General features: G+C 37.7%; 1 protein-coding gene across 1 annotated transcript in view; it reads right to left on the bottom strand.

Annotated features, from left to right (window-relative positions):
* Positions 1-21,013: 21,013 nt before the first annotated feature.
* Positions 21,014-24,501, bottom strand: part of LOC111141861 (phospholipase C like 1 (inactive)) — a 355,744-nt gene continuing 352,256 nt past the window's right edge. Inside the window, exon 6 of the mRNA XM_022494707.1 lies at positions 21,014-21,456. Within this exon, the coding sequence (XP_022350415.1) occupies positions 21,274-21,456 (183 nt within the window). The 3' untranslated portion in view covers positions 21,014-21,273. The remainder of the gene's footprint in view (positions 21,457-24,501) is intronic.

Genomic DNA, 24,501 nt, shown 5'->3' with positions numbered 1-24,501 from the left:
TGAAATTGATGAGAAAGTTACAAGGACATAGAAGCATTCTATATATGCTTGATTTCCAAATAACCAAATAAATGAACAACACTTCTAAAAGAAATTGCATTATTAAGTTTTTTTTTCTAAAAATTTTAAAAGAAAAATTGTAGAGCATAGGACTCAGACACAATTGATATATACCTGAGATTTACCAGACCATCAGTAAGCTGCTGAAACTCCCTCTGAAACACTGTTTCAGTTAGTTATCTAACCTTAGTGGCCACTTGTGAAGTTATGCCTTGTTGATTTGTCTCTGTACTCTCATTACTGTGGCAGACTCTGTGCTTGCAATTAGACCCAGCAAGTTCACCCTCTCTGCCTCAATTACCTTCCAGCAAACACTTTTGTGTAAGGAGCAGCTCTTCTTCCTGGGGATAGTAACAGATTCCTTCCCGCCTACAAGCACCTGTGAGTCTTCCTTACCTTCTACGGAACAAGAGAGATCATGTCTCCATGTGGTCCATTCTTTGCCGAAGGAAACTTCTGCAACTGTCAAGCTCAAATCCTTGGGGTGTTTCTCTTTGCCTGGGCAAAAATCTTTGCTTATTTCCTTCGTGCATTATTTTTTTGCTTAAAACCCTTGTCATTAGCTGACAAGTAAACTGGTATTCCTGTATGCCTTTCCAGTTCCTCTGGCAGGAGACAAGCTCCTTTATACTAAGGGTGATCAACTTCTCCATTTGGAGCCCCCAGCTTTTTCTTGATGCACCCAAAGCCTGTCGACATGGTGCCTACAAAAAACAAATCTCCAATAAACTCCTATTGAACCAACTGGCACAAAAGGAGGATAAGCCTTCTTATACTATCACACGTAAATGACTAATGGTCTTGAGAAGAAAAAAGAAAAAAAAGAATTTCCGTAACTTCTGTTTCTCACTTAGAATCCCACAGAAGTTCTCCTAGAAACCTTCCTCAGGACCTGCCTGTGTTTTGTCAGGGCTCCCAGAAAAGCTCTCAGCTGCTTGTTCTCACCTGTCCCTACCTTTCTTTGCCAATCTTCTCACAAGATACATGGGCATTGTTTTCTCATTGAGAAATGACTAGTGTCTCCAAATGTCAGTTATAGAGTATGACAAATGAATAGTGTCCCCCAATATTCATGTCCACCTGTAACCTCAGAATATGAGCTTATTTGAGAAATAAGGTCTTCACAGAGGTAGTTAGTTAAGGATCATGAGATGCCATCATCCTAGATTTATGGTGGGCCCTAAATCCAGTGACTGGTGTCTTTAAAAGAGAAATACAAAAATTTGGAATGGAGACACAGAGGAGATACAAAGAGGCCACATAAAGACAGAGGCAAAGTTATGCAGCTACAAGCCAAAGAATGCCAGAGCTTGCTAGAACCCTTCATCCCAACCTCCAGCCTCCAGAACTACAAGAGAATAAATCTCTGTTGTTTTAAGCCACTTGATTTGTCGTATTTTGTTACAGCAGCTTTGGACAACTAATATATGGAAAGACAGTCAGCCTTAAAAGGCCCAAACCCACCCTTCACATTTTGCCACCTTTATGAAATGAAATGTTTCTTTATAGAATAAAATGCCAATGATCTCTAAGGCGATTAAGCCAACCAGTCTTGGTCACATACTGAAATCATGTAGAAATCTTTTCACAAGTGAGTCCTAAGCTAGACTAGCCTCTGGGGTTGGAAAGGCATTGATTTTCCTTTTTTTTTTTTTTAAGCTCTTCTCTGTGCAACTTTCATATTTGTTTCCATTTCACAAACTATGGAATAGAATCTTTTAATAGATTATATCTAGTGATGTCCCCAATTATTTTCTTCCCTCATGTCACATCATAGAAAATGTGATAAAACAATGGGGACTCACAGAAAAAGTCATACCAATGACCCTTGCCAGTATCCCTTATAGCACAGGCACTCAGTGGAAAAGACACCACTGATGATGGCTTTCATCTCCAACACAAATTTCACAGTCAAGATGGCTGAAAATAAATCCTTCCATTTCAAAACTTACATATGCAGAGTAGCTCTTTATTATACTATGGTGTCTGTTTTGTTGTTGTTGTGTGTGAACATATGTGTGTAGGTTTGTATATGTGTGTGTATTCTATTTAGCAGTGCCTAATTTGTTTTCTTTCTTCCTTCCTTTTGTGTCTCTTCTGCCTCGCTATACAAAAACCTACAATCACATATGCTGCCTTAGTGAAGAGGCATTGATTGCCTTTGCACCTCAAGTAGATGCAACAAAGTCAGCTCAGTAGTCATAATGCATCATAATGCTTCCAAAAATAAATATTAATAAAGGAGATGGGCTTCAATCTCAAATATAAAGCAAACCTTCCTAAAGAAAAAAGCTAGTAGTGTCCTTGGTGATGGAGTTGCCAATTGCCATGGAAATGAATACAAATATTCTATGACATTTTCTGGGACCACCTGAGCTAAGTGGAAAGCATGCCTTTTAGACACCAACCTTGTTTACATATATTTTACCTGATAAAACTCTGGGTAAAGGAAAAACTCAAGATGAAAAGAATATATGGGAACTCTATTATGCGGCTCAGACATCCTAAGATCTCGATTTGAAAACTGTTATTTTTAGCTGGTACACAAACTGCAGAAAAGCAAAATGAGAGAAAATAACAGATCACCTAAATTTTAATACTGTTAAGTCCGAAGTATAATGCAACAGAACTCTCACTTAAGATGCCAGGACACTTCTCATTTGCACGTCACTAACTCTGCCACAAGAGAAGTAGCATTAAGCTTTGTGGTTCACGTGATCACAGGACCTGTAGGTACCAGCGTAGGGACACCACTCCCTGCCTGCATACACGTTTTGTACTCATTTGGGTTTCAAATAAGCTCCCTAGCTCTTAGATGACTAGTTCTGCTGCAACAGAAACCGAAGCCATTCAGACTCACTTTGTCTCTGTTCTTTATCAGGGAACCATGTTCCTAAGTCGAATGAAAGCTGGCCTGCTCCGTAGCCCCCCGTGACGGTACAAGATCAACATCAAGGGATAGTTTTGTTTTTAGGACTGGGTTATCACTGGCTAAATTCCCCTACCCCACCACCAGCCTATACCTCTTAGGAACGTTCATCCTTTCCAGATACTATATGGAAACAACCTAAACTCCCAATCTTCGACCATTTTTGACCTATGAAACTGACAAGTTCTTATGGACAACCTAATGCATTATTACTCGACAAGGCTCTACTTAGAATGCCGATATTAAATACTTTGATATTAAAAATACTCCACGGTTTAAAATTTATTTAAATGTGTATAGATAGAGGGGTGCTTGGGAGGCTCAGTCAGCTAAGCATCTGACTTTGGCTCAGGTCACAATCTCAGGGTCCTGGAAGTGGAGCCCTGCATCAGTCTCCCCAGTCAGCAGAGAGTCTGTTTGTCCCTCTGCCTTTTTCCCTGCTCGTGCACTCTCTTGCTTTCTGTCTCTCTCATATAAATAATAAGACATTTAAGTAGAAAAAAAATAAGTAAGTAAATATAGATGGAACTTAATCACCTAGCTATGCTGGATCTAATTTGCCTAAAGGAATTTATTTTTTAGACATTCCCATATTTCCAAAAGTACCGTGCATTTACTACGTGCTAGCACTATGCTAAATATCATGCTTTTGTTCTCATTTAAAACAATAACTCTATCATATAGATACACTATTACCACCATTTTACAGATCAATTTAAAGCTAAAGCAGGTAAAGTATCCTGCTGGCAGTCTTACAGACCGAAAAAGGTAGAGCCATGAATTGGACCTTGGGCAGTCAGATGCCAGAGCTCAACAGACAAGGATCCTATGGCATGCTAGAGTGGAAAAGGCATCTAATATAGTCCTTTTCCAATTTTTTTTTTTTACAGCAGTATGAAGTCTCTTATCAAGTGAAATTTTCTGTAGCTGTCCCACTGATACAACACTTGGAGCAGAGCAGCTTTGGTCAAACTAAGAGAGAGCCGGGGACTCCCCGGCACTTCTGACCCCACCAGGCGTGTCTGCCTTGTTCAACTGTAGGCCATCGACGTATCCATGCTTCAAGGAGCCACCCAGCAGCATTTCCTTTCCAGGAAACCGGTGTTATGGGAGAAGCCTGCCACATGAATATGTACCCTCCTACGAAGCCTTACATTTTGTTTTCCTGGTACAAATTTTAAGATCCAATCCCACGTGAGTTCTCCTGGTTTCACCAGTGTGTGTGAGCCAATTTTTTTTTGATGATAGTAAATAATGTTGTTCCAGAGAACTCACTCCCCCTCTCAGGCTACAAAGAGACCTTCCCCTACTTACCGGGCTAGAGGAACGAGGCCAGGCAAGGATGGCTCTGAGGAGGGTGGCAAGTGTCTTCTTTCAAGGCATCATCCTCAGGTCTGGGCTTTGAGTAGACTCCTGGCAAGGAGGGCTGCTTTCCTCCACCCTGTACCGAGGGGAAGAAGCTACTGCTACTGGTCCAGAGTTCAGACGGGTCTGGAGTCTCAGGCTCTTTGGAACTCACCCATCCAAATGTTCCCACGCCAAGTGGTCCTTATCAGGGCCCTCATCTTTGCATGGGAAACCTGTCACACATGCGTACTCAGGCACCATTTTCAGTTCAGTCTTCTCTGTGGCCTCATGAGAAGAGAATCTAAGTGTTGCCATGAAGGACCTTGGGCTCTGATGGTTCTCTCTGAGTTGACGGTGGCTGACCTGAGCCTGCTGTTTTCGTTCTTGAAGATTCCCACAGCTAGAGCCATAATCCGTTGAATCACCAATATCTCACACCATTCAGGTGCTAACTATTATATGAATAATTACTCCGCCTCCCACCTGTACCCCATCCTAATCAACAGCAGACGACTCTTTTTGGCTGGGATCCTTCAGCATGCCACAGGCTACCGTGAGGAATCAGCAGGTACTTGTTGTTATTTGACTAGTACTGATTGTTCCAGAATCACATCCCAAAGGTCCACTTTGTAGAGCTAATCCTGATACCAACTAGCTTATTTTGGGTCCCTGCAAATCACTGCCTGAGACAAGACTTGTGTGTAGGTAGTTTATTTAGAAATGATTTCAAGGAAGAGAAGTGAACCACCAGGACGAAAAAGTTCTTTGAATATATTTTTACTATTGCTTTATCAAATTTATCAAGTAAGTATATGAGCTTATTTACTCAATCTCTGCTTTCCCTATTTGACCATAAACTCTTCGAGGATATCTTTACCCATAATATTTACTTCTTTTTATTTTTTTATTTAAGGATTTTTACTTATTTGTCAGAGATAGAGTGGGACAGAGAGAGAGAGAGAGCACAAGCACGGGGAGCAGCAGGCAGATGGAGAAGCAGGCCCCCCACTGAGCAGGGAGCCTGATTCAGGGCTTGATCCCAGAATCCTGGGATCATGACCTGAGCTGAAGGCAGACACTTTACTGATTGAGCCACCCAGACATCCCTATTTACTTCTTTTCAATCAGGATGTGCCTTTTAATTGATGTTATTCTATTGTCAAATGGACAAGATTATTTTATTGCTAAGTGGTACATGAAATTATAGTGCATCTTATAATTTATGGTGCCTTAGATCAGTGAAATGTAGTTCCTAGTAGTACAATATAGGTGTTCAATAATGTGCTCAATGAATGTACCTAATACATAATAGATGTTCAAAATAGTATGGAATTAAGACTTTTGTTTGGTTCAGAGCTGTGAATTTTTTTCTACTAATGAATTATCTTCCTCTGCTTTATATGAGAGTTTTCTTATTCACTCTGTCACATTTTTTGCCCAAGTTATCTGGAAGCCCAGAGCTAACTCTTACAGCCAATTAAAGTAAATAGCTTGCTAACATTCAGCATTATCTGAATGTACCAAGTCTGAAAACAAGAGAAAGGAGATTATATTCTTGTGATTAAAAAACATGAAAAACAGCAGCTACTCTTACTATAGAAGGCACAGCCTACTGTAGTGAACTCAGGTCATAAGAGACCAGCGTCTTTTCACAGAGACAGGCTATATAGAAACAGTAAATGTGTTTGAAAAGAGGTTCAGTTTTTAAAAAGCAGAATTATTGGGCCTAAAAAAAGATCTCAGGGAAGATAAAAGAATTCCAACATGAATACTTCAGAAGCATACTTCAGAAGCATTCAAAGATGTTCCTGAAGGCCTGGGTATGAAACCTGCTTAAGATTCTCTCTCTCTCCCTCTCCCTCTGTGCCTCCTCTTCCATTTGCACACTATCCCTCTCTCTCAAAAAAAAAAAAAAATAAAAAATAAATAAATAAATATATGTATGTGTGTGTGTGTGTGTGTGTGTGTGTGTGTGTGTATGCATACATTTGCAGTGATGGGCCAGAGAATATTTAGGGATGCTGCTACTTCAGATTGTGTGTTCAGGGAAGGTCTTTCTGAAAAGATGACATCTGAGACCAGAATGACATGAAAAACACCAGCCACTGGAAGAAAGATCCAGTGTAATAAGCTTGGTGGCTTGGAGGTAGAAATATAGTTGCAGAGGGGTCGGGGGAGGACAGGCAGGATCTTAGCTAATAGAAAAAATACCATATAGTGGGCAGCTTAAACAATAGACAATTATTTCTCCCAGTTCTGGAGGCTGGGAAGTCCAAGATCAAGGTACTAGCCAATTTGATTCCTGGAGAAGGCCCTCTTCCTAGTCCACAGGTATCTTCCTGTTATGTCCTCACATGATGACAGAGAGTGAGTTCTAGTCTATTTCTCTTATTAAAAACACAATCCCATCATGATCTTATTTAAACCTAAGTACCCCCCAAGGACCCACCTCCTAATACCATTGCATTAGGCATTAGGGTTCCAACACATGAATTTTGAGGGGACACAAACACACAATCCATAACAGGCAGCGGGTAGTAGGCAGGGGTCAGACCTTACCAATCATGAGGATCATGGCTGTGGATTTGGATTCTAAGTGCAATCAGAATCTGTTTGTGGGGGGTGCCTGGGTGGCTCAGTGGGTTAAGCCTCTGCCTTCGGCTCAGGTCATGATCTCAGGGTCCTGGGATCGAGCCCCACATTGGGCTCTCTGCTCAGTGGGGAGCCTGCTTCCTCCTCTCTCTCTGCCTGCCTGTCTGCCTGCTTGTGATCTCTCTGTCTGTCAAATAAATAAATAAAATATTTTTAAAAAAAGAGAATCTGTTTGAGGGTTTCAAATAGACACATGGCACGTGATATGATGAGCACTAGGTGTTTATATGCAACTAATGAATTGTTGAACACTACATCTGAAAATAATGATGTACTGTATGTTGACTAATTGAATTTAAATTTAAAAAATAACAAAATAAACAAATAATATTCACCTCTTAAAAAAATAAAATAGACACATGGCACAGTTCTATCAATTATATATAATATCTACATATTATATATGTGTATCATATATATGTATACACAATCATACACACAGGCATACACACAACATGTGTTTTTTTCTTTTTTTATTCATTCTGACTACTGTGGAGAAAAACATACTAAAGTGTCTAGTTGGAGACTATTTCAATAATCCTGGCAAGACAATGATGGATGGTAGGCGATAGAGGTAAAAGGAAAGCAGATCCAAATAGAGTGGAGCTGCTAAGAGCATTGGTTATAGACAGGGCAGAAGAGTGTGAGAGAAAGAACAGAATGGAGCTGGCTTCTGGGATTTGGGAGGAGGCAATGATGTTCAGTATGAACCAAAAGACTGAGGGAAGAACAGGTAGTAAGGGGGATGGGGAGAAATCAAAATTTTCTTACATGGTAATTTTACTTAACACTTCTCCTAGTTGTAATGGCAGAAAATAACTGCAGGCATGTTTATAACTATAGAAGGAAATAAAGCATTATTTTGTACATTACAACAGAGTTATATTGCCATCTTATAATTCCTTGCACATACCTTGAGGAAAGAACATAATCTACTTGTCACTGACTGAAGAAAAAGCTCATGATCCCTAAAGGTTTGTTCTAGCCATGGAATAGATTTTTCACGATTATTTAGAAAATGTTTAAGAAAGAAAAAACTAATGAACAATATTTTCTTACTCAGAAATGTATTCTAAATTGTAGAGGTGTCAAAACGTTCTCCACTAAAAAATCAGTGTAAAACCTGACACTGTTAACAAATGAACAAACATAGAAACCAACTTAAGAAAGCCTATTCTTTTACAATTTGATTTTTAAATAGGAGACTTACAATTCCTTAAATTGTCATGTTGAATTTCTCCTCATGACTAAATTGAATTGCTAGAAAAGAGAAATTAATTGATAGTAAAGAAATCCATTTTGATACTTCAACCAAAAATAAAAAAGGAAAAGAAAATCTTCCTAATTTGGGGACTGTGAAAACACACAGCTTCAATGTGTGAAAGCCCTTGGTGAAAGTGGACGGTGGTCTGCTACCTGGCCCACGGAACAGGCTCCAAAACAGGTTCTCTGAAAAATAGAAGAATTAACCAGTTAGCAGTATGAATGGTGAAAGGAGGAGCAAACCCGGAGTATTCGATGTCTTTTCTTTGTGTGATACCTACAAGTGAGATTTAAAAAATGTTTCCGAGGGGCACCTGGGTCGCTCAGTGGGTTAAGCCTCTGCCTTCGGCTCAGGTCATGATCTCAGGGTCCTGGGATCGAGCCCTGCATCAGGCTCTCTGCTCAGCGGGGAGCCTGCTTCCCCCTCTCTCTCTGCCTGCCCCTCCGCCTACTTGTGATCTCTCTCTGTCAAATAAATAAATAAAATATTTTTTAAAAAAATGTTTCTGAAAAGCTTAGTACTTCTCTTATGTGAGAGGCTAACTGAAAATTTGAACACAGGAGGGAATCAATGAACAAATCATGGAAACACAAGGCAACATCCAGGTGTGGTGGGAAAACGGAAGACCGCCACAGAAAGAGATCTCTGTCCTGTGTCCCCCTACTGCTCTGCCAAAAGGAATAAAGGCCCTCCGGGTACTATACACTGCAACTTGACCCAAATATGGTGACAAGGAGGCTAGAACATTGCAAATCCAATGTATTATTCAGGCCTTCTCACCAAAGTGCTCGAATTTCTATACTCTCCCAGCAGCACTGGGTTGTATACAGGAAAATCAGAACACGTGGTATCCGGGATATGGATACACTGAGGAAGGACCCTGTACAGAAAATCCAAAATCTGACCTCTTCAGCTTGCAAGGTCCAATTTTTTACACTATATGGGCTGAATAGCAGCCGCTACATCGAAATAAAACAGATAAGGGGATTTAAGAATATAGGGCATTAATATTAGATACTGAGCAAAATTTCTAACCATTGAACAGCTATAATGCCCTTGAGATTTTATTTGAGCAGCATTCTTTTCCATTCGGCTGTGTCACACTGCTTTCCTTAGAGATAAGAAGGACTGTACAATATTCGTTCGCATAAAAGCTACTCTTATCCTTTCCGATGTCAATGGTTTGTTTTACCCAACAAGTAATTATGGATTCCTTGTTGAGAATGCTGAAATCTGTGACTGCCTAAATAAAAGACAGATAAAAAAAGGCTATTAAGCATTTTGCCAGCAGCTGTTCGTATGCTTGTTGTAGAGACCCTAACATCTAAACATCCATGCATTATATTTTTTAAAGAGACTATATGGAAGAGATGACAATATTTATATGGCATATCTGTAAATAGACAAATGCAGACACCAAACCTCAATACAACAGCATCAAATCTACCAATCTCCAAACAAAATATACATTCAGGTTATATATTCACAAATATATTCCAACATATCCAAATATATGTTCTGATTAGGTCGTGTGGAAATTAAAAGAATTTAGAAAACATGTAGAGCCTAGAAGTCCACTTATGCCTCATACCACCAGGAAGCCAAAAACATGTTCACCCTGATGAAAACACGTGCAAAAAGAAATCCCCACCACTGCAAGGCTTCCCTGGCTTTAAGCTGAAACTGACTGTGCACTGAACATATTTTAGGTGAGTTGTTATTCCAGTTTCTTTTATCTTATTGACAAGGTACTGCTACATGCTATGGAGAAATGAAAAGTCACCATATCAAGAGCCAGTAAGTATAACTTCTAGGGTCCCCTAGACGAAGAAAGACATCTTGATTTCCCCAAATGCCAAAAGAAGATTATAAAATCTATCACAAAACAGAACACTGTTGCAAAAGAAAACATTGTACCATTTAGGAGTGAAATCAATAAACCATGTAAAAACCATTCACTTTCATTACCACAAAGTTGTCCTCTCATTAGGAATTGGAACACTTGAGATTTTACTAGGTCTCAAGTCCTTACTCCTAAAGTAACCAGATTACCAAGTAAGTAACATTAGATCCTGCAGCTTAAGATAAAAAATTTAGTTCTGCACTCAAATTTTGAGTAAGCACTTTAATAATATCCAAGCTCACAGTGAAGAATTCTAGCAAGAATAAACTCAAGCCATTTCTTAAGAAAAACAAAGTTTGAATAAAATATTACAAGAGCAGTCAGACAAGAAAAGCAAACCAATATGAATGTATAAAGTAACATAAAAGACTATAGTACTAAATGCTAAACTGTAACATAAGAGTCATAGAAGGTCATACATATAAATTTTTAAGAACATTGGAGATAGCATCAAGGCATCTGGGTGGCTCAGTCAGTTGAGTGGCCAACTCTTGATTTGGGCTCAGGTCATGATCTCAAGGTTGTGATATAGAACCCTGCATCAGGCTCCCCGCTCAGCAGGGGTCTGCTTGAGTTTCTTTCCCCCGCCCCTCCCCAACAATCACACATGTTCGTTCTCTCTCTCTCTCTCCCCCTAAAATAAGTAAATAAATCTTTTTAAAAATTTGAGATAGCATCAAGTTTTACTCCAATTTACTATCATTTTTATGAAATAAGATTTCTGTGAAGTAATCTTCCTCCATTATTATCATATGACCTTGGAAAAAATACTTAACTTCTCTGTGGAAGATTAAAATTTCCAGAATTGGCAACAGCAACATGTCTGGTTTCACACACTCTTCCAGAACCTTCCCATACCTCATCAATAGTTAACTTCATCACACCTCTCCTCCTTGACACTGGGCATGCCTTAATGGTCACCTTCAGTGAATACAATGTGGTAGAAATGGTGCTGTGTGATTTACGTGGCGAAGTCATAAAGGCGACCCGGCGTTATCCTGGCTGGCTATCTCAAGGAACTGACGCAGAGGCCCTCTGTAGATCTTGCAGTTAAGTTCTCAGCCAGCACTGACTCCTGGCCCTGGGCGAGAACAAATCAAATGATTCCAGTCCCTGGCGTTCAAATCATCCCAAGTGACACCGAGTAGAACAGAGATGGGTACCCCCCCGTGGAACCCTACCTAAATTGCAGATAGCTGAACAAAATGAATGGGCTCCATTCTTTAAATGGGGAGGTTTGGGGGCAATTTGTTACACAGCAATAGAAACCGAGCAGTCTCTCAGCCCTGGTTTCCCTTCTGCTGGAGAGAATATCAGTCTCTAAGACAGTTTTGAGAACTAAATGAGTGGATGCAGGTAGGCATTTAGCACAGCATGTGGCACACAGAAGACAGGGTAAGAGCTAACTATTAAAGATGGGACCAGAAAATAGATCATGAGGGGGAAAGCTGTCTGAGAGGCAAGCAGGAATTTAAATAAAGAGCGAGATGAGTTAAAGAAGAAATTCTTTGAAATGAAAAATGTGATCAAATATTAAGCAGCAAGACTGACAATATAGAATATGGAATTTTTGTTTTAAAGGAAAGTCACAAGAAAACCTCCCAGTATTCAAAGTGCAGAAAAATAGCATGATTACAGAAAAGATGAGGGAAAGATATGATGATGATGAGGCCAAATACTGTTCCTAAAGAGACTAAAACAATGACACGGAGCAAATATGTCCCTACACACACGTGCGCGCGCACACACACACGCGCGCGCGCTGGGAAATGCAAAAAGAAAACTTTTATAAGCTAAAAAGATACCTAACTCTTCAAATTCACTATTTCCCAGCTAAAAATAAAATTGAATTATCTGAAAATATACAGAAGTGATGAACATCAAGGGGAAAAAAGAAACAGCAAACAGACAGGGGTAAGGTTTACTTATAAATGAAAATAAATACACGAAGCTGCCTCGAAATTATTATTAACTTAGAGATACTGTTGTGTATTTTTAAGGGCTTTATTGAGGTATAATGTCATACAGTAAGTTCCACATATTTGCAGCATACAATTAGTTACACTTTGATGTATGTATAACACAGGAAGCCATCACCACAATCAAGATAATGAACACAGACACCCTCCCTGAAAGTCTCCTTCTGCCACTTGGAGCCCCCAGACCCCCCACTTTCCCCAGGCAAACACTGATCTGTCACGATTCATTAGTTTGCATTTCCAAACATTTATATTATTAGAAACGTGGTATGTACTTTTTGTCGGACCTCTTTTACTCATTATAATTGTTTTGAGATTTGGCAGTTTGTATCTTCCAAGGAAGTTGTAGAATTTATGGGCCTAAAGTTTTCGTATTCCCATCTTTTCTAATACACATATTAACTGCTATAAATTTCCTCCTATGAACGACACTAGTGTTGTTCTAAGAATTTTGATGATTTGTCACTTACATTCAAACTACCTTCTGAGTTTCTTTTTGATTTCTTCTTTGACTAATGAATTATTTAGAAGTACTTCATTTAGTTCTTGAATATTTGGAGATTTTCCAAACGTTTTTCTATTATTGATTGCTAATGTAATTCCTTTGCAGTCAGAGAACACATTTTGTATAATTTTAATCCTTTTAAATTTATTGAGATTGGCTTTATGACCCAGAACATGGTTTCTCTTGATAAATGTTCTTGTACACTTGAAAAACCATGTATGTTACTCTTGTTGAGGGCAGTGTTGTAGAAATATCAGTTATGTCAGGGTGGCTGATGATATTATTTAAATCTCTTAGATCATATTTATTTTCTATTTGATCAATCAACTATTTAGGAAGGTGTATTGAAGACTCGGATTATAATCATATGATTGTGTATTTCTTCTGACAATTCTATCATTTTTTGCCTCATGCATTTTGAAGCACTGATTTTAGATGCATAAGCATTTAGAATTATAACATCTTCTTGATGAAGTGATTCCTTAATCACTACAAAAGGACCCTCTTGATCCCTGGCATCATTCATTGCTCTGAAATCTACTTCATCTGATATGAATACAGCCATTTCAGTTTTCTTTTTTTTTTTTTTAATATTTTATTTATTTATTTGACAGAGATCACAAGTAGGCAGAGAGGCAGGCAGAGAGAGAGGAGGAAGCAGGCTCCCCATGGAGCAGAGAGCCCGATGTGGGGCTCGATCCCAGGACCCTGGGATCATGACCTGAGCTGAAGGCAGAGGCTTTAACCCACTGAGCCACCCAGGCGCCCCTCAGTTTTCTTTTGATCCATGTTAGCATGATGTATCTTTCCCATCTGTTTACTTTTAACCTGTTCGTATTTGAGGTGTACTTTCCATAGACAGCATACTGTCTAGTTTCTTATTCAATCTGACAATTTTATTTATACAATTACATTTAATGTGATTACTGACATGGTTAGCCTTTAAGACAAACATCTTGCTAGCTGTTTTTTTTTCCCCCATCTCTTCTTTCTTTTTCTTTTTTTTTTTTTTTTTTTCCTATTTCTGCCTTCTTTGGGATTAATTGAATATAGTCTGCTGATTCAATTTTAGTGGTTGATTTAGGATTGTGATAAGTTACTCCTTAACTTATCACAATCAGCCTTCAAGTGGTTTCAGACTATTTCACACATAGTACTGGAGTCTTTCTCTTCTACCAATTTGGTGCTATTCTTATCATACATTTTCCTTTTCTATCTTTTCCGATTTCCTTATTACCTTGTTCTTTTTGTTTAGACAGGCATTTAACTCTTTGAGATTTAAGTAATATACTTTTTAATCTATTTACCTCTATAGTTGCTATTTCTAGTGTTCTTTATTCCTTTGTGTAGATCTCTATGTTCGTCTTATATCTTTTCCTCCAGTCTAGAGGAATTCTGTTGCGAATTTAGTCACACTACTCCATAATATTGCTGCCTCTGCATCCACTTTGTGTGGCCAGGAGGCCTGTTGAGGCCTTGAACCGACACTAGCCCCCTTCTTGAATGCGTGCTCTAGATAACAGCACACAGAGTCGTAAGTAAATACAATTTCCTGATATAAATTCCCCAAACCACCCTTGTGATAAACAGTCTCTCCCCATCTCAGAGCCTTCTCCTTGAGTGCCCTGTAGATAAGACCCCCACAAAGTTTAGGAAAACCCCACTTTTGAACTGGCCAATCCAGCCTCAGCCCAAGAACACCAAAGCTCTGCACCTCAGACCCAAAATAAATGTATGTGCCCTCAGTTCCCCACTTTCCTTCTGCCTGTACCCTGCCTCTACCACCCCATGGTCCCTTACTAAAGTGTGCCACATACATTTTTGGAAGTTATGAGTAACAAACTTCTCTACTTCAGTTCCCTTGTGGCCTTCTGTGGAACCATCCAGTACCTTGGACTCGACTTAATAAATGATCATTTAACAAAGTCAGAACTTCCTTTAACATTTCTTCTACTGCAAGTGTGCTGGTGATGAAGTCTTTCATCTTTTGAAATTCTTTATATCACGTTTAGTTTTAAATGGCACTTTCACTGGGCATAGAATTCTAGAATTAAGTTTTTGCCTCTCTTTCAGTTAAATTTGCTCCATTGTCCATTTAGTTTATGCTAAATAACGTGCTTTCTAGTTTTCTATGTACTACATATACATGTCTTATCTCACTATCTACTTTTAAGATTTTCTCAGTACCACTACTTTTGAATAATTTTATTATAATATGTCTTGGTTGTTTACTTCATGTTTCTGGTCCTTGGGATTTTTAAAGGTTCTTAGATCTGTGGCTTTATAGTTTTCATTCAAAGTAAGAGTTTTCTCAGTCATTATTTCTTCAAATATCTTTTTCCCCATCCCCATCAATTTCATATGTATCAGATTTCTTGAAGTTATTTCACTATTCACTGGTGCTCAGCTCATTATGTAAACTCTCTTTTCTGTTTCTTTTTTTAAGTAATTCTTTCACTGATAGTTTACGTAATATAGAATTCACCCTCTTAAACTACACAGTAGTTTTTAGTACAGTCACAAAGCTGTGCAACCATCATCAATATCTAATTCCAGAACATCTCATCACCCCAAAAGAAAACACATATCCATCAGCAGTCCCTCCCCATCCCACCTCCTCCCAGCCCCTGAAAACCACTAGTATATTTTCTGTCTCCACAGATTTGCATCTTATGGACATTTCATAGAAATGGAATCACACAATATGTGGCCTCCCTGCCTGGTTTCCTTAATTTAGCATGATGTTTTCAAGGTTCATTCATGTTGTAACATGTCTCAGTACTTCATTTCTTTTTATTGTTGAATAACCCATTTTGTGGATATACTATCTTATCATTTCATCTGTTGATGGACACTTGGATTGTTTCCATTTTTGGGCTATTCTGAATAATGCTGCTATGAGCATTTGTGGACATGTATTTTCATTTTTCTTGGGGATATGCCTAGAAGTGGAATTGCTGGTCACATAGTAACTATGTTTAATCTTCTGATAAAGTGCCAGGTTCTTTACCAAAGCAGCTGGACCATTTTACATTACACTAATAGTGTATGATGGTTCTAATTTCTCTACTTCCTCACTAGCACTTGTTGCTACCCGTCTTTTTCTATTATAGCTATCCTGGTGGGTGAGAAGTGGTATCTCATTGTGGTTTCAATTTAAATTTTTCTGATGATCAATGATGTTGAGTATCCTTCCATGTGCTTATTTCCCACTTGTATATCTTCTATGAAGAAATGTTTATTCAGATCCTTTGTCCATTTTTAAAATTGGGTTGTCTTTTTAAGATATTGTAGTGATTCTTTATGTATTGTGGATGCCAGTCCTTTATCATACATACAAGTTGTGAACTCATCCTACAGATTGTCTTTTCACTTTCTTGATGGTGTCATTTGAAGTACAAAAGTTTTTAATTTTGATGAAGTTCAGTCTTATTCTTCCTTTGTTACTTGTGTTTTGGTGTCATATCTAAAATTCATAGCCTTAACGCAGGATCAAAAATTTTCTCCTATATTTTCTTCTAACGGTTTTATAGTTATATATACATATATATATGGATATATGTATATATATCTCACTATTATATATATCTCACTAAATATATATATATATATATATTTAAAATTTTTTTCATTCCCCAATGAATCTACCAGAATACCAGAATCAGAGTAAACATCATACATAATGTTGAAATACTGCAAAATTCCTCTGAGATTGGGAAGGAGGAAGGATGTTTACTAACATCATTTCTATTGATTATTATACCGAAGGTTTTAACCAGTCCTACAAATCAAGAAAAGCAGATAAAAAACATAAGTAAAATGCATACAGATCAGAAGAGAAAAGATAAAACTGCCATTATTTGTATATGACATAATCTGTACCTATAAAGTCCAAAATAATAAATAGACAATTAAAATCAACAAATAGTTCAGCAAGTTCACTTGATAGTCCACATGATCATTACAAAACAAGCTATTATATTTTTATATACAATTTGGAAACTTAAGTTTGAAAGTGTTGCTATTTCTAATAGCATGAAAAATGTCAAATACCTAGGAATACTGAAAGATTTGTAAGAACTTTATAGAGAAATCTATAAAACTGTATTAAGAGAAATTAAATAAAACCTGAATAAATGGAATAATATGCCATGCAGATGGATTGGAATACTCAATAATGTGAATTATGTCCAAACTCCCCAAAATGATATATCCATTCAGTGTAATACCAATAAAAGTTCCAGAAGGTACCTAATAGAAATGGACATATGGAAATGCAAAGAGGAAATGTTGAAGAAAAGTGGGGAGGCCTACTCTCTCTGATACAAAAACATTACAAAGCTATCATAATTAGAACAGCACAGTAATGTTGCCAGGACAGACACAGACCAACAGAACCAAACAGAGATTCCAGAAATAGACATACATACATGGGTGCTTCATTTTTTACAAGGATGGCATTACAGAAGAATGGATAAAGGACAGTGTACAGTAAATAAGCTGGGTCAACTGATTATCCACGTTTAGAACAAATGAAATTATACATCTAACTTATTCTATACACAAAAAAGCAAAGCTAAGAGGATTATAGATTTAAATGTGAGGGCACGGATTGCATGGAGCACTGGGTGTGGTACAAAAACAATGAATACTGTTACGCTGAAAATAAATTAAAAATGATTAAAAAATAATAAATGTGAAAAGTAATGTAGGAGTATATTTTCAGCGTAGATGGACAAAATTCTCTTAACACTAATCATAATGGAAAAAATCATAATTTGGATTAAATTAGGGATCTTCATGTCAAAAGACATTGGTAATATATATGAAAAACACAGGGTTAAGATTCTTATTAAGTAAATGCTTCTTAAAAATAATAATAAAAAGATTAAAAGCTACTACCCCACTCAAAAATGATCAGGAAACTCATAACTATCTATATGAGATTATCCATAGTCGATGAACATACTAATAAGTGTTCACTCTCACTAGAGAGTAGACATAAAAAGAAATAAAATTTTTTAATCTAGCAGATTGGCAAACATATAAATAACAATAATTAAATTTAGTAGTAGCCAAGATTTGAGCACTCCCACAAATTCTTAGTGGGAATTGAAATTGGATACATTTTTTGGAAGCTATTTTGTAATGTATCTCAAAATCCTTAAAATATCTATGTATCCTTGACCCAACAATTCTACTTCTAGAAATTTATCCTAAAGAAAAAAATCAAACCACTTTGAACAAATGGATTTCATCACTGCAATGCTTACATAACAAGAAATTGGGAGAGAAAACAGGGGATTGGCTAAATTTGTTATGATAATCCACACAATAAGACACTAACACTAATTTAAATCAAGAATCTCCACCTAAGACATCTACAGAGTCAGGAGGTGACATAAATGAGAGAAGAAGCTCTTTGGCAAACTGGGCAGCACATGCCCCTCTTGGAGGAGGTGGCTTCAATTGATGACAAATAAGATTTGGAGAGGTGTGGAAGGGTATCTAGTGTCATCAGAATACCCAATGGTTTAGAAGGGGAAATTAAACTTGGATGTGAAATTTCCGGATTTTTGAAAATTGCCTATTATTTAAAATTTTTTGAAAAAGATTCAGTGACCAAATAAAACACGTTATTCGCATACTAGATTCAATTCAAAGGCTGAGAGCCCCCATGTCCATATAGATTTATTGACAAAAAGTGATTCATGATGTATTGTCTTTATTGTGTAAAAAGATTATTACAAAAACACTTTATATAATGTAATCTCACTTTTCTTAAAAATCAAAGCATATTTAGATGTATGTATAATCAAAGCATGCTCAGTGTCTGAAGGGGTATAAATCTAAATGTTAATGGGGGTGATTGTTTTACAGATCTGTTTTTGCGTGTTTAATATTGATCATTAGCGTTTTACTATCAAAGAATACAATAACGTTCCTTTCATTTTTGGTTATAAGGGAAAGAGTTAGCACTTTAGTTTAAAATTATGAGAATTAAACTGAAAATCAAAACCACTGAACCAATACTCTTGCACATAAAATCAGACAAACCAGAATCCAAAGTCGATTCTTCCATTTACTCTATCAGTGGCTCTGTCAGCGATGATGTGTACCATCTGTGCTTCAAAACTAATGTAAATTAATTGGCAATGTAAAAATTAATAAACAAAAACAGAAATAGTATCTACCATTATCTTCCTAGTACTGCTGAAAGCTAAGTGGACAGAAGGAGGATTTTTCTACTGCAGTACAAGTCTGGAAAGAAGACAGACACTGGCAGGATGTAATAATGTAAAAAGTTTTGTTTGTTTTTATTATTCTATCCAGAGGCAAGACCATTCTCGAAATCTAACACTCATCCTGCCCCACCCCTCACTCCCTGACTAGCAATCATACCCAACACAGTGGAGTAGAGAATGGCAGACAACCCATGGCCAGAAGTAGCATTACATGAGGTGGAACCCGTATCATGTTCTCAAGAATACTTGTGTTTTGTATTATTCTGTTTTTCAAACTCTATTTAAACTAAAAACAAAAACAGTTCAAGAGCATTTGGGCAAGTTTCTAAGTGTAAGTGGAACTTCAAGACAAGTAGAATAAACCAGGGAAGCCACTTTTAAGGATTGGCTTTGACCCTCAAGTAACGAAATTAATAATATTCTTTGAGTGTTTTCACTCTTCATCTTCTCTTCCCACCTCTCTGTACCACCAGGAAAGGCCAGGACTTCTCTGAATAGAATTCAAGGAGGTGAAGAGGTCCACAGGTGAAACCAACAAATTGATTGATATAAAATGGGTTTTTTTCAGTCTCTATCACCTGCTTTTCATCATAAGGAGTTTAGACACTTGCATTCTACTATTCCTTTTACTGCGCAGGTTAAGTGTAATGGAGGGTAAAGAAATTTTTTCAGGCAATTGTAGTACCATTGGAAACCTACCTTAAAATGAGCTCATGAACCTCCCCAAGTGCCCAGTTTGAAACCCAAGGAGAAATTTCACCATATTTGGTCCACAGAAATATCATACCCTTTGAGATATTTTTAATATAATGTCATTATATTTCATTATTTTCATTTTTTTCTTTCAATGAATTCACAATAAAGGAAAACAATAAAAGTGTTGTTTCATATCTTTACTTTCAGTAATGTGCAACATGAACATAATAGTGTTAAGAAGTCAGAAATAACTTAACACGGTAGCTACAGAAGATGCTTCTATTTGCAAAATGTCAACAATTATCTTCCTTAGGTTCCCCCAAAACTGGTGTATTTGTTAATCAAATTAATTAAGAAGCTTTTCAAAATAAAAGCAATGTTTTAAATAAATATATTTTCATAACCATAGAACATTTAGTTCTTCTGGAGGTAACAAACATATTACACTCAAGTACTTTATGAAGATATTAGGGTAAAAATTATCTGGATGCAATTATAAATGTACCCTAATTAGTTTGCTTCTTTTGTGTGTATGTTTTTGTTCATGTATTAAAATTGTATCATATTTATAATCAGTTCTTAAATCATCACAAAGATGTTATCTGGCCCACAGAATTTATATGAGCTCAACATGATAATGTGGTATTGTTTGAACCATGTCTTTCAATTTAAATTTAGTAAAATAAATTATATTTAATCAAAGACAAGACCTCCTAGCTGCTCATGTCCACTATAGAAAATGAATGCTAGATTCCCAGTTTGGAAGAATGAGACCTTCCAAAAAAATCTCAACCTTGAAATTTTATAACTGAAAATAATGTCACATTAAAATCCCAATTACAACAGAGCTCTCACTGTGTTTCAGAGTTCCACACAGGTGGATATAAATTCATTTACGATCAGCTTTTCCATTGAAATCATACACTTATTAAACAACTACCAAAAAACTTTCTAAAAATTGATTTGATTTAATGAATACTTTAAAGAGTTTCTAACTGAAGAAATGATTTTGCTGACCTCAGAAATTCTGATCATTTGTTTATCTTTCACTCACTTTTATTTCTACTGCAATTCTTGGGAATTTTTCTAATCTATATTTAATCTACCAAAACATCTATGCATTGGTAAATTTGGCTTCCTTTGATAATAACCTATGTTAAAATCTCTAAATTGAATGACAAAGTAAAGTAAACACAGTAACTGGTTATAGTAAGTGCTCTTTAGAATTTCAGATTAACAAATTTGTCCCAAAATGATAAGGTAATGACCTACTGAATGAATAATGCAACATAGACTAGATTTTCATAGGATCTCGATCTCTCTCAATCTCTTTTCCTCTCTCTGTCACTTTCTGGCTCTTCCTTTCTTTCTTTTGTTCTCTCTCCCTCTCTCTCTCTCTCTCTGTCTCTGTTTCTCTCTCTCTCTCACACACACACACACATACACACACGCTCCCATCCACATCCATACGTGGGTAGGTACACATCTCAGAATTTTAAACACCGCTACTAAAGGTTTTAACTTAGATAAATTAACTACATTAAAATACTGACATTGTGAAAATATCTATGTCCAACACCCCACAGAGGGCATCTTTTTGTGAACTTCTAAAAAGCTTAAAGAAAGAAAACCAGAAAGAAAAACCAGAGTCCTCGGGGCGAAGGCTGGGTGAGCGTGTCGGCACTGCTCATGGTCACAGCTTCCCATTCTCCTCGCTGCTCTCCTTCTCCTCTATGGCTTCCAGGCTGCGTTTGCTCTTGGCTTCTGCACCACTGCTGGGTGCTTTACTAAGTCCACAGGACAGGCACGCCAGCTGGATCTGCTTCATGTTTTCTACAGCTTCATTCTTGGCGTTCTTCAACAGATCTCCTTGGCCCTACAAACAAGGACAAATATATACCAAAGAAGAAAGTTATGGACCAGGCGTACCCTGAGTGACATTACTCTATATATTAGTGCTACTCCTCAGTGAGGAAATGGACCCGGAACCTCAGAGCCTGGGAATACCCCCGGGCTTTTTTCTAGCACTGTTCAGGGTCTTGCTCTTTAAGCCAGGGACCTCAACCTGGGCCTTCCTTCCCAATCAGGTCTGTGGTTGCCACTAGCCTCTTGAGATTCCTGCAATGAGGAATAACCTGGGGGCCAGAGGTGGGGGGGGCTACTCGGCATTATGAGGATGATGCACCATCCCTTTCCATGGTCTGAGACTTTGAAACTGCTGCAACTCCTGTCCCACCCAGGCCAAGCATTCCTAGGCTTGGGAGAAAACAAGGAAAGAAGCTCCTCTTTAAAGAACTGAAAATTAAATCAGCCCCTCAATGTACAAGAGCTTACAAAGCAAAACATCTTCTGTAGAGTAAATCACACTCCATTATGCTTAGTAATCTGGGTTTTTATATATTGGGTTATCCTTGCAACCTGCCTTTTAATAAATTATTAGTTACCCACATTCCTTCTGTCTTTTCCATCACCCTAAAGACAATGTTTCCTTCTGGGTGATGGGGGGGTGGGGGGGAAAGGGCTCCGGAGCCTCAGCATGTCTATCAAAACAAAAAGCAAATGAGGATCACAGGAAACCATCCGCTCTCAGGAACATCAGCACTTGAGAAAGACTTTCTCTCTCTTTTTTTTTAATTTCTTATTTTACTTATTTGTTAATAATGATCGGGTGTATAAGGCACCCGATGGACCAAGTGTGGAGAAGCCAGAACCTACTCCCACGGGGCACAGATGAAAGAGGAAATGGTCCTTCCTCTCTTCCCTCTCCATTCTCACGGCAGTGGTAAGGTGACCCCGAACTGCAGGGGACAGTGAGGGAGGATGTGGAGTTGACACTGATGGCTGGAGAGTTGTTCCACAAAGCATAGACTCGGCAAAAGGATAAGTCACTTATTTTGTCCAATGTGCTCCATGAGACGCTGTTTAATTTGAGGAGTGGTTTTTCCTCAGGATGTCTGATGAAACATGTTGAAAAATGCCACAGCATATTCTATTCCTCAAAATCTACACAAGCACTTGCCAATCTTACCTATGTAATAATAGCAAAATCCTTCTAATAACAGGATTTAACTGAATGGGATGCACAAGGATGGCTTTGCCTAATATTTTTCTTAAAGTGGACTTACCCCAATCACTTCAGTCATGGAACAGGATTTTATAAGCAGACGTGGAAGTTTTATAGTCTAGCCTTCTCGTGAGGAGAAAAGAGGCAGAACCTGAGGAGGTTTAATGACTGACCCAAAGTCACAGCTGGGAAATGACTGACCTGGACCAACACCTCCATCCAGTGTCCTATTTCCCACACCACTAAAGACTAGAAAATGAACACTGTCACATAGAGATGGATTTTCTAAGGGAAAAATATTCACTATGCCAGCAGAATCTGGGGAGTCAGCTCTGAACAGTGATGAGTACCCTCGGGGCAGTGAAAAACAAAGTCACATCCACTCTGAAAAATGCAATTCTTAAATAGTAATAATAATACATATAAAGTGCTTACTCTGTACAGGCACTCTTTTTTGTGCTTTACATATGTTCATTCATTCAATTGTCAGAGAAACCCTACAAAGATAGACACTTTTCTTATTCTTGGTTTCTTGATGGAAAAAAAAACAACAACAACAACAAAAACAAACAAACAAACAGCTAAGGCCCAGAGCGGTGCCCTTTCCCAGAGTCATGCAACAGCTATGTGGTCGAGAAGGGGATTCAATAAAGTCCAGCAGTTGGCTCTAGTTACCCACTGTATGATACAGTTTCTCCTTAAGGAAAATCGTGCAATTTCTCCAAAACACATTAGAGCCTCCCATTCATTGTTTCATGTATTCGCCCATGAAAACAACACAGATGTAAAGAAATCATTGCTCTTGTGGCAAGTCTGACAGATCAGGTGCACCAAGGGCATGCTGGCAGGGACAAAAGTCAAGCTATCTTAGTTTTGCTCTTAGCTCCAACAATTTCTCCCTGAGCCACGGGCTCTTCTGTAAACATGAAAATAGTCTTCTGCCTTCTTCACAGTGCTAAAGATTAAAGAAAATACGTTGAAGAGTTGTCTGTAATTTAGATAATCACAAGTAAACTATGCTATAAGGTGATGTGAAAAGTGGGTATCACAGTCTGCTACTATAATGAATTACCTTGGTACTGTACAAATGTTAATATATAAATTTTACTAATCTGTTTAAAATGAATCTGCAAGAGTCTGTTTTACAGAGATAGGCATATTGCTGCTGGTTTTACAAAGTGAAAGATTCCTTTAAAAACCAAACTCTATTAATAAAAAGATCAGATCCACACTCATTTTCAGTGTTACTTTTAAGAGATCGTTTTCCTTTTAGTTTTTAAAGTTTCATTAAGCATTTTAAAATTGCAACAAAAGCAAAATTGGCATCTTCCCTAACTGCAAGAGAAGAGTGAAAGATGCAAAAATATCAGCTTGATGCTGCTAATGCCTAGTGCTCTCCCTTTCCTTGTTCCGAGGCGGGTTATGAAATCTATCTAATTAATCAGCCAGAAGGCCGTCTCATCAGTTCCAAGAGGTGGCATCCAGGCCTGCATGCCAGACTGTGCTAGTTCTGGTACACAGAAGTCCCTCTCTCCAGAAAACAATGGCCAATTGGAGAAAACACTTTGTGCCAGTGCACGAAAACACAACTACATCATCTCCTGATAACCAGGAGACAACGCATCCTGGCTGAATCACACAGGCAGAAAAGAAATAGAAAGAGAAACCCAATTGTTAACTAATAGAAGAAGACAAAATGAGAGACTAATTCTACATTTAAATTTTTACTTTTTATATTGAAATATTTATGTAAAAATTTTTTTCTGTTCTTTAAAGAAGGAAGAATTAAGGACATCTTTCTGTTCTGTGGCTCAAGGATATCAGAACAAGGAAAGACACATACCAGGCAAAACTGTA

Source organism: Enhydra lutris, unplaced genomic scaffold (genome assembly GCF_002288905.1).
Source record: "Enhydra lutris kenyoni isolate GAN:26980312 unplaced genomic scaffold, ASM228890v2 scaffoldscaffold1, whole genome shotgun sequence".
Lineage (NCBI taxonomy): Eukaryota > Metazoa > Chordata > Mammalia > Carnivora > Mustelidae > Enhydra > Enhydra lutris.
Note: the sequence above shows the minus strand (reverse complement) of the source record. Positions and strands in the feature narration are given on the sequence as shown.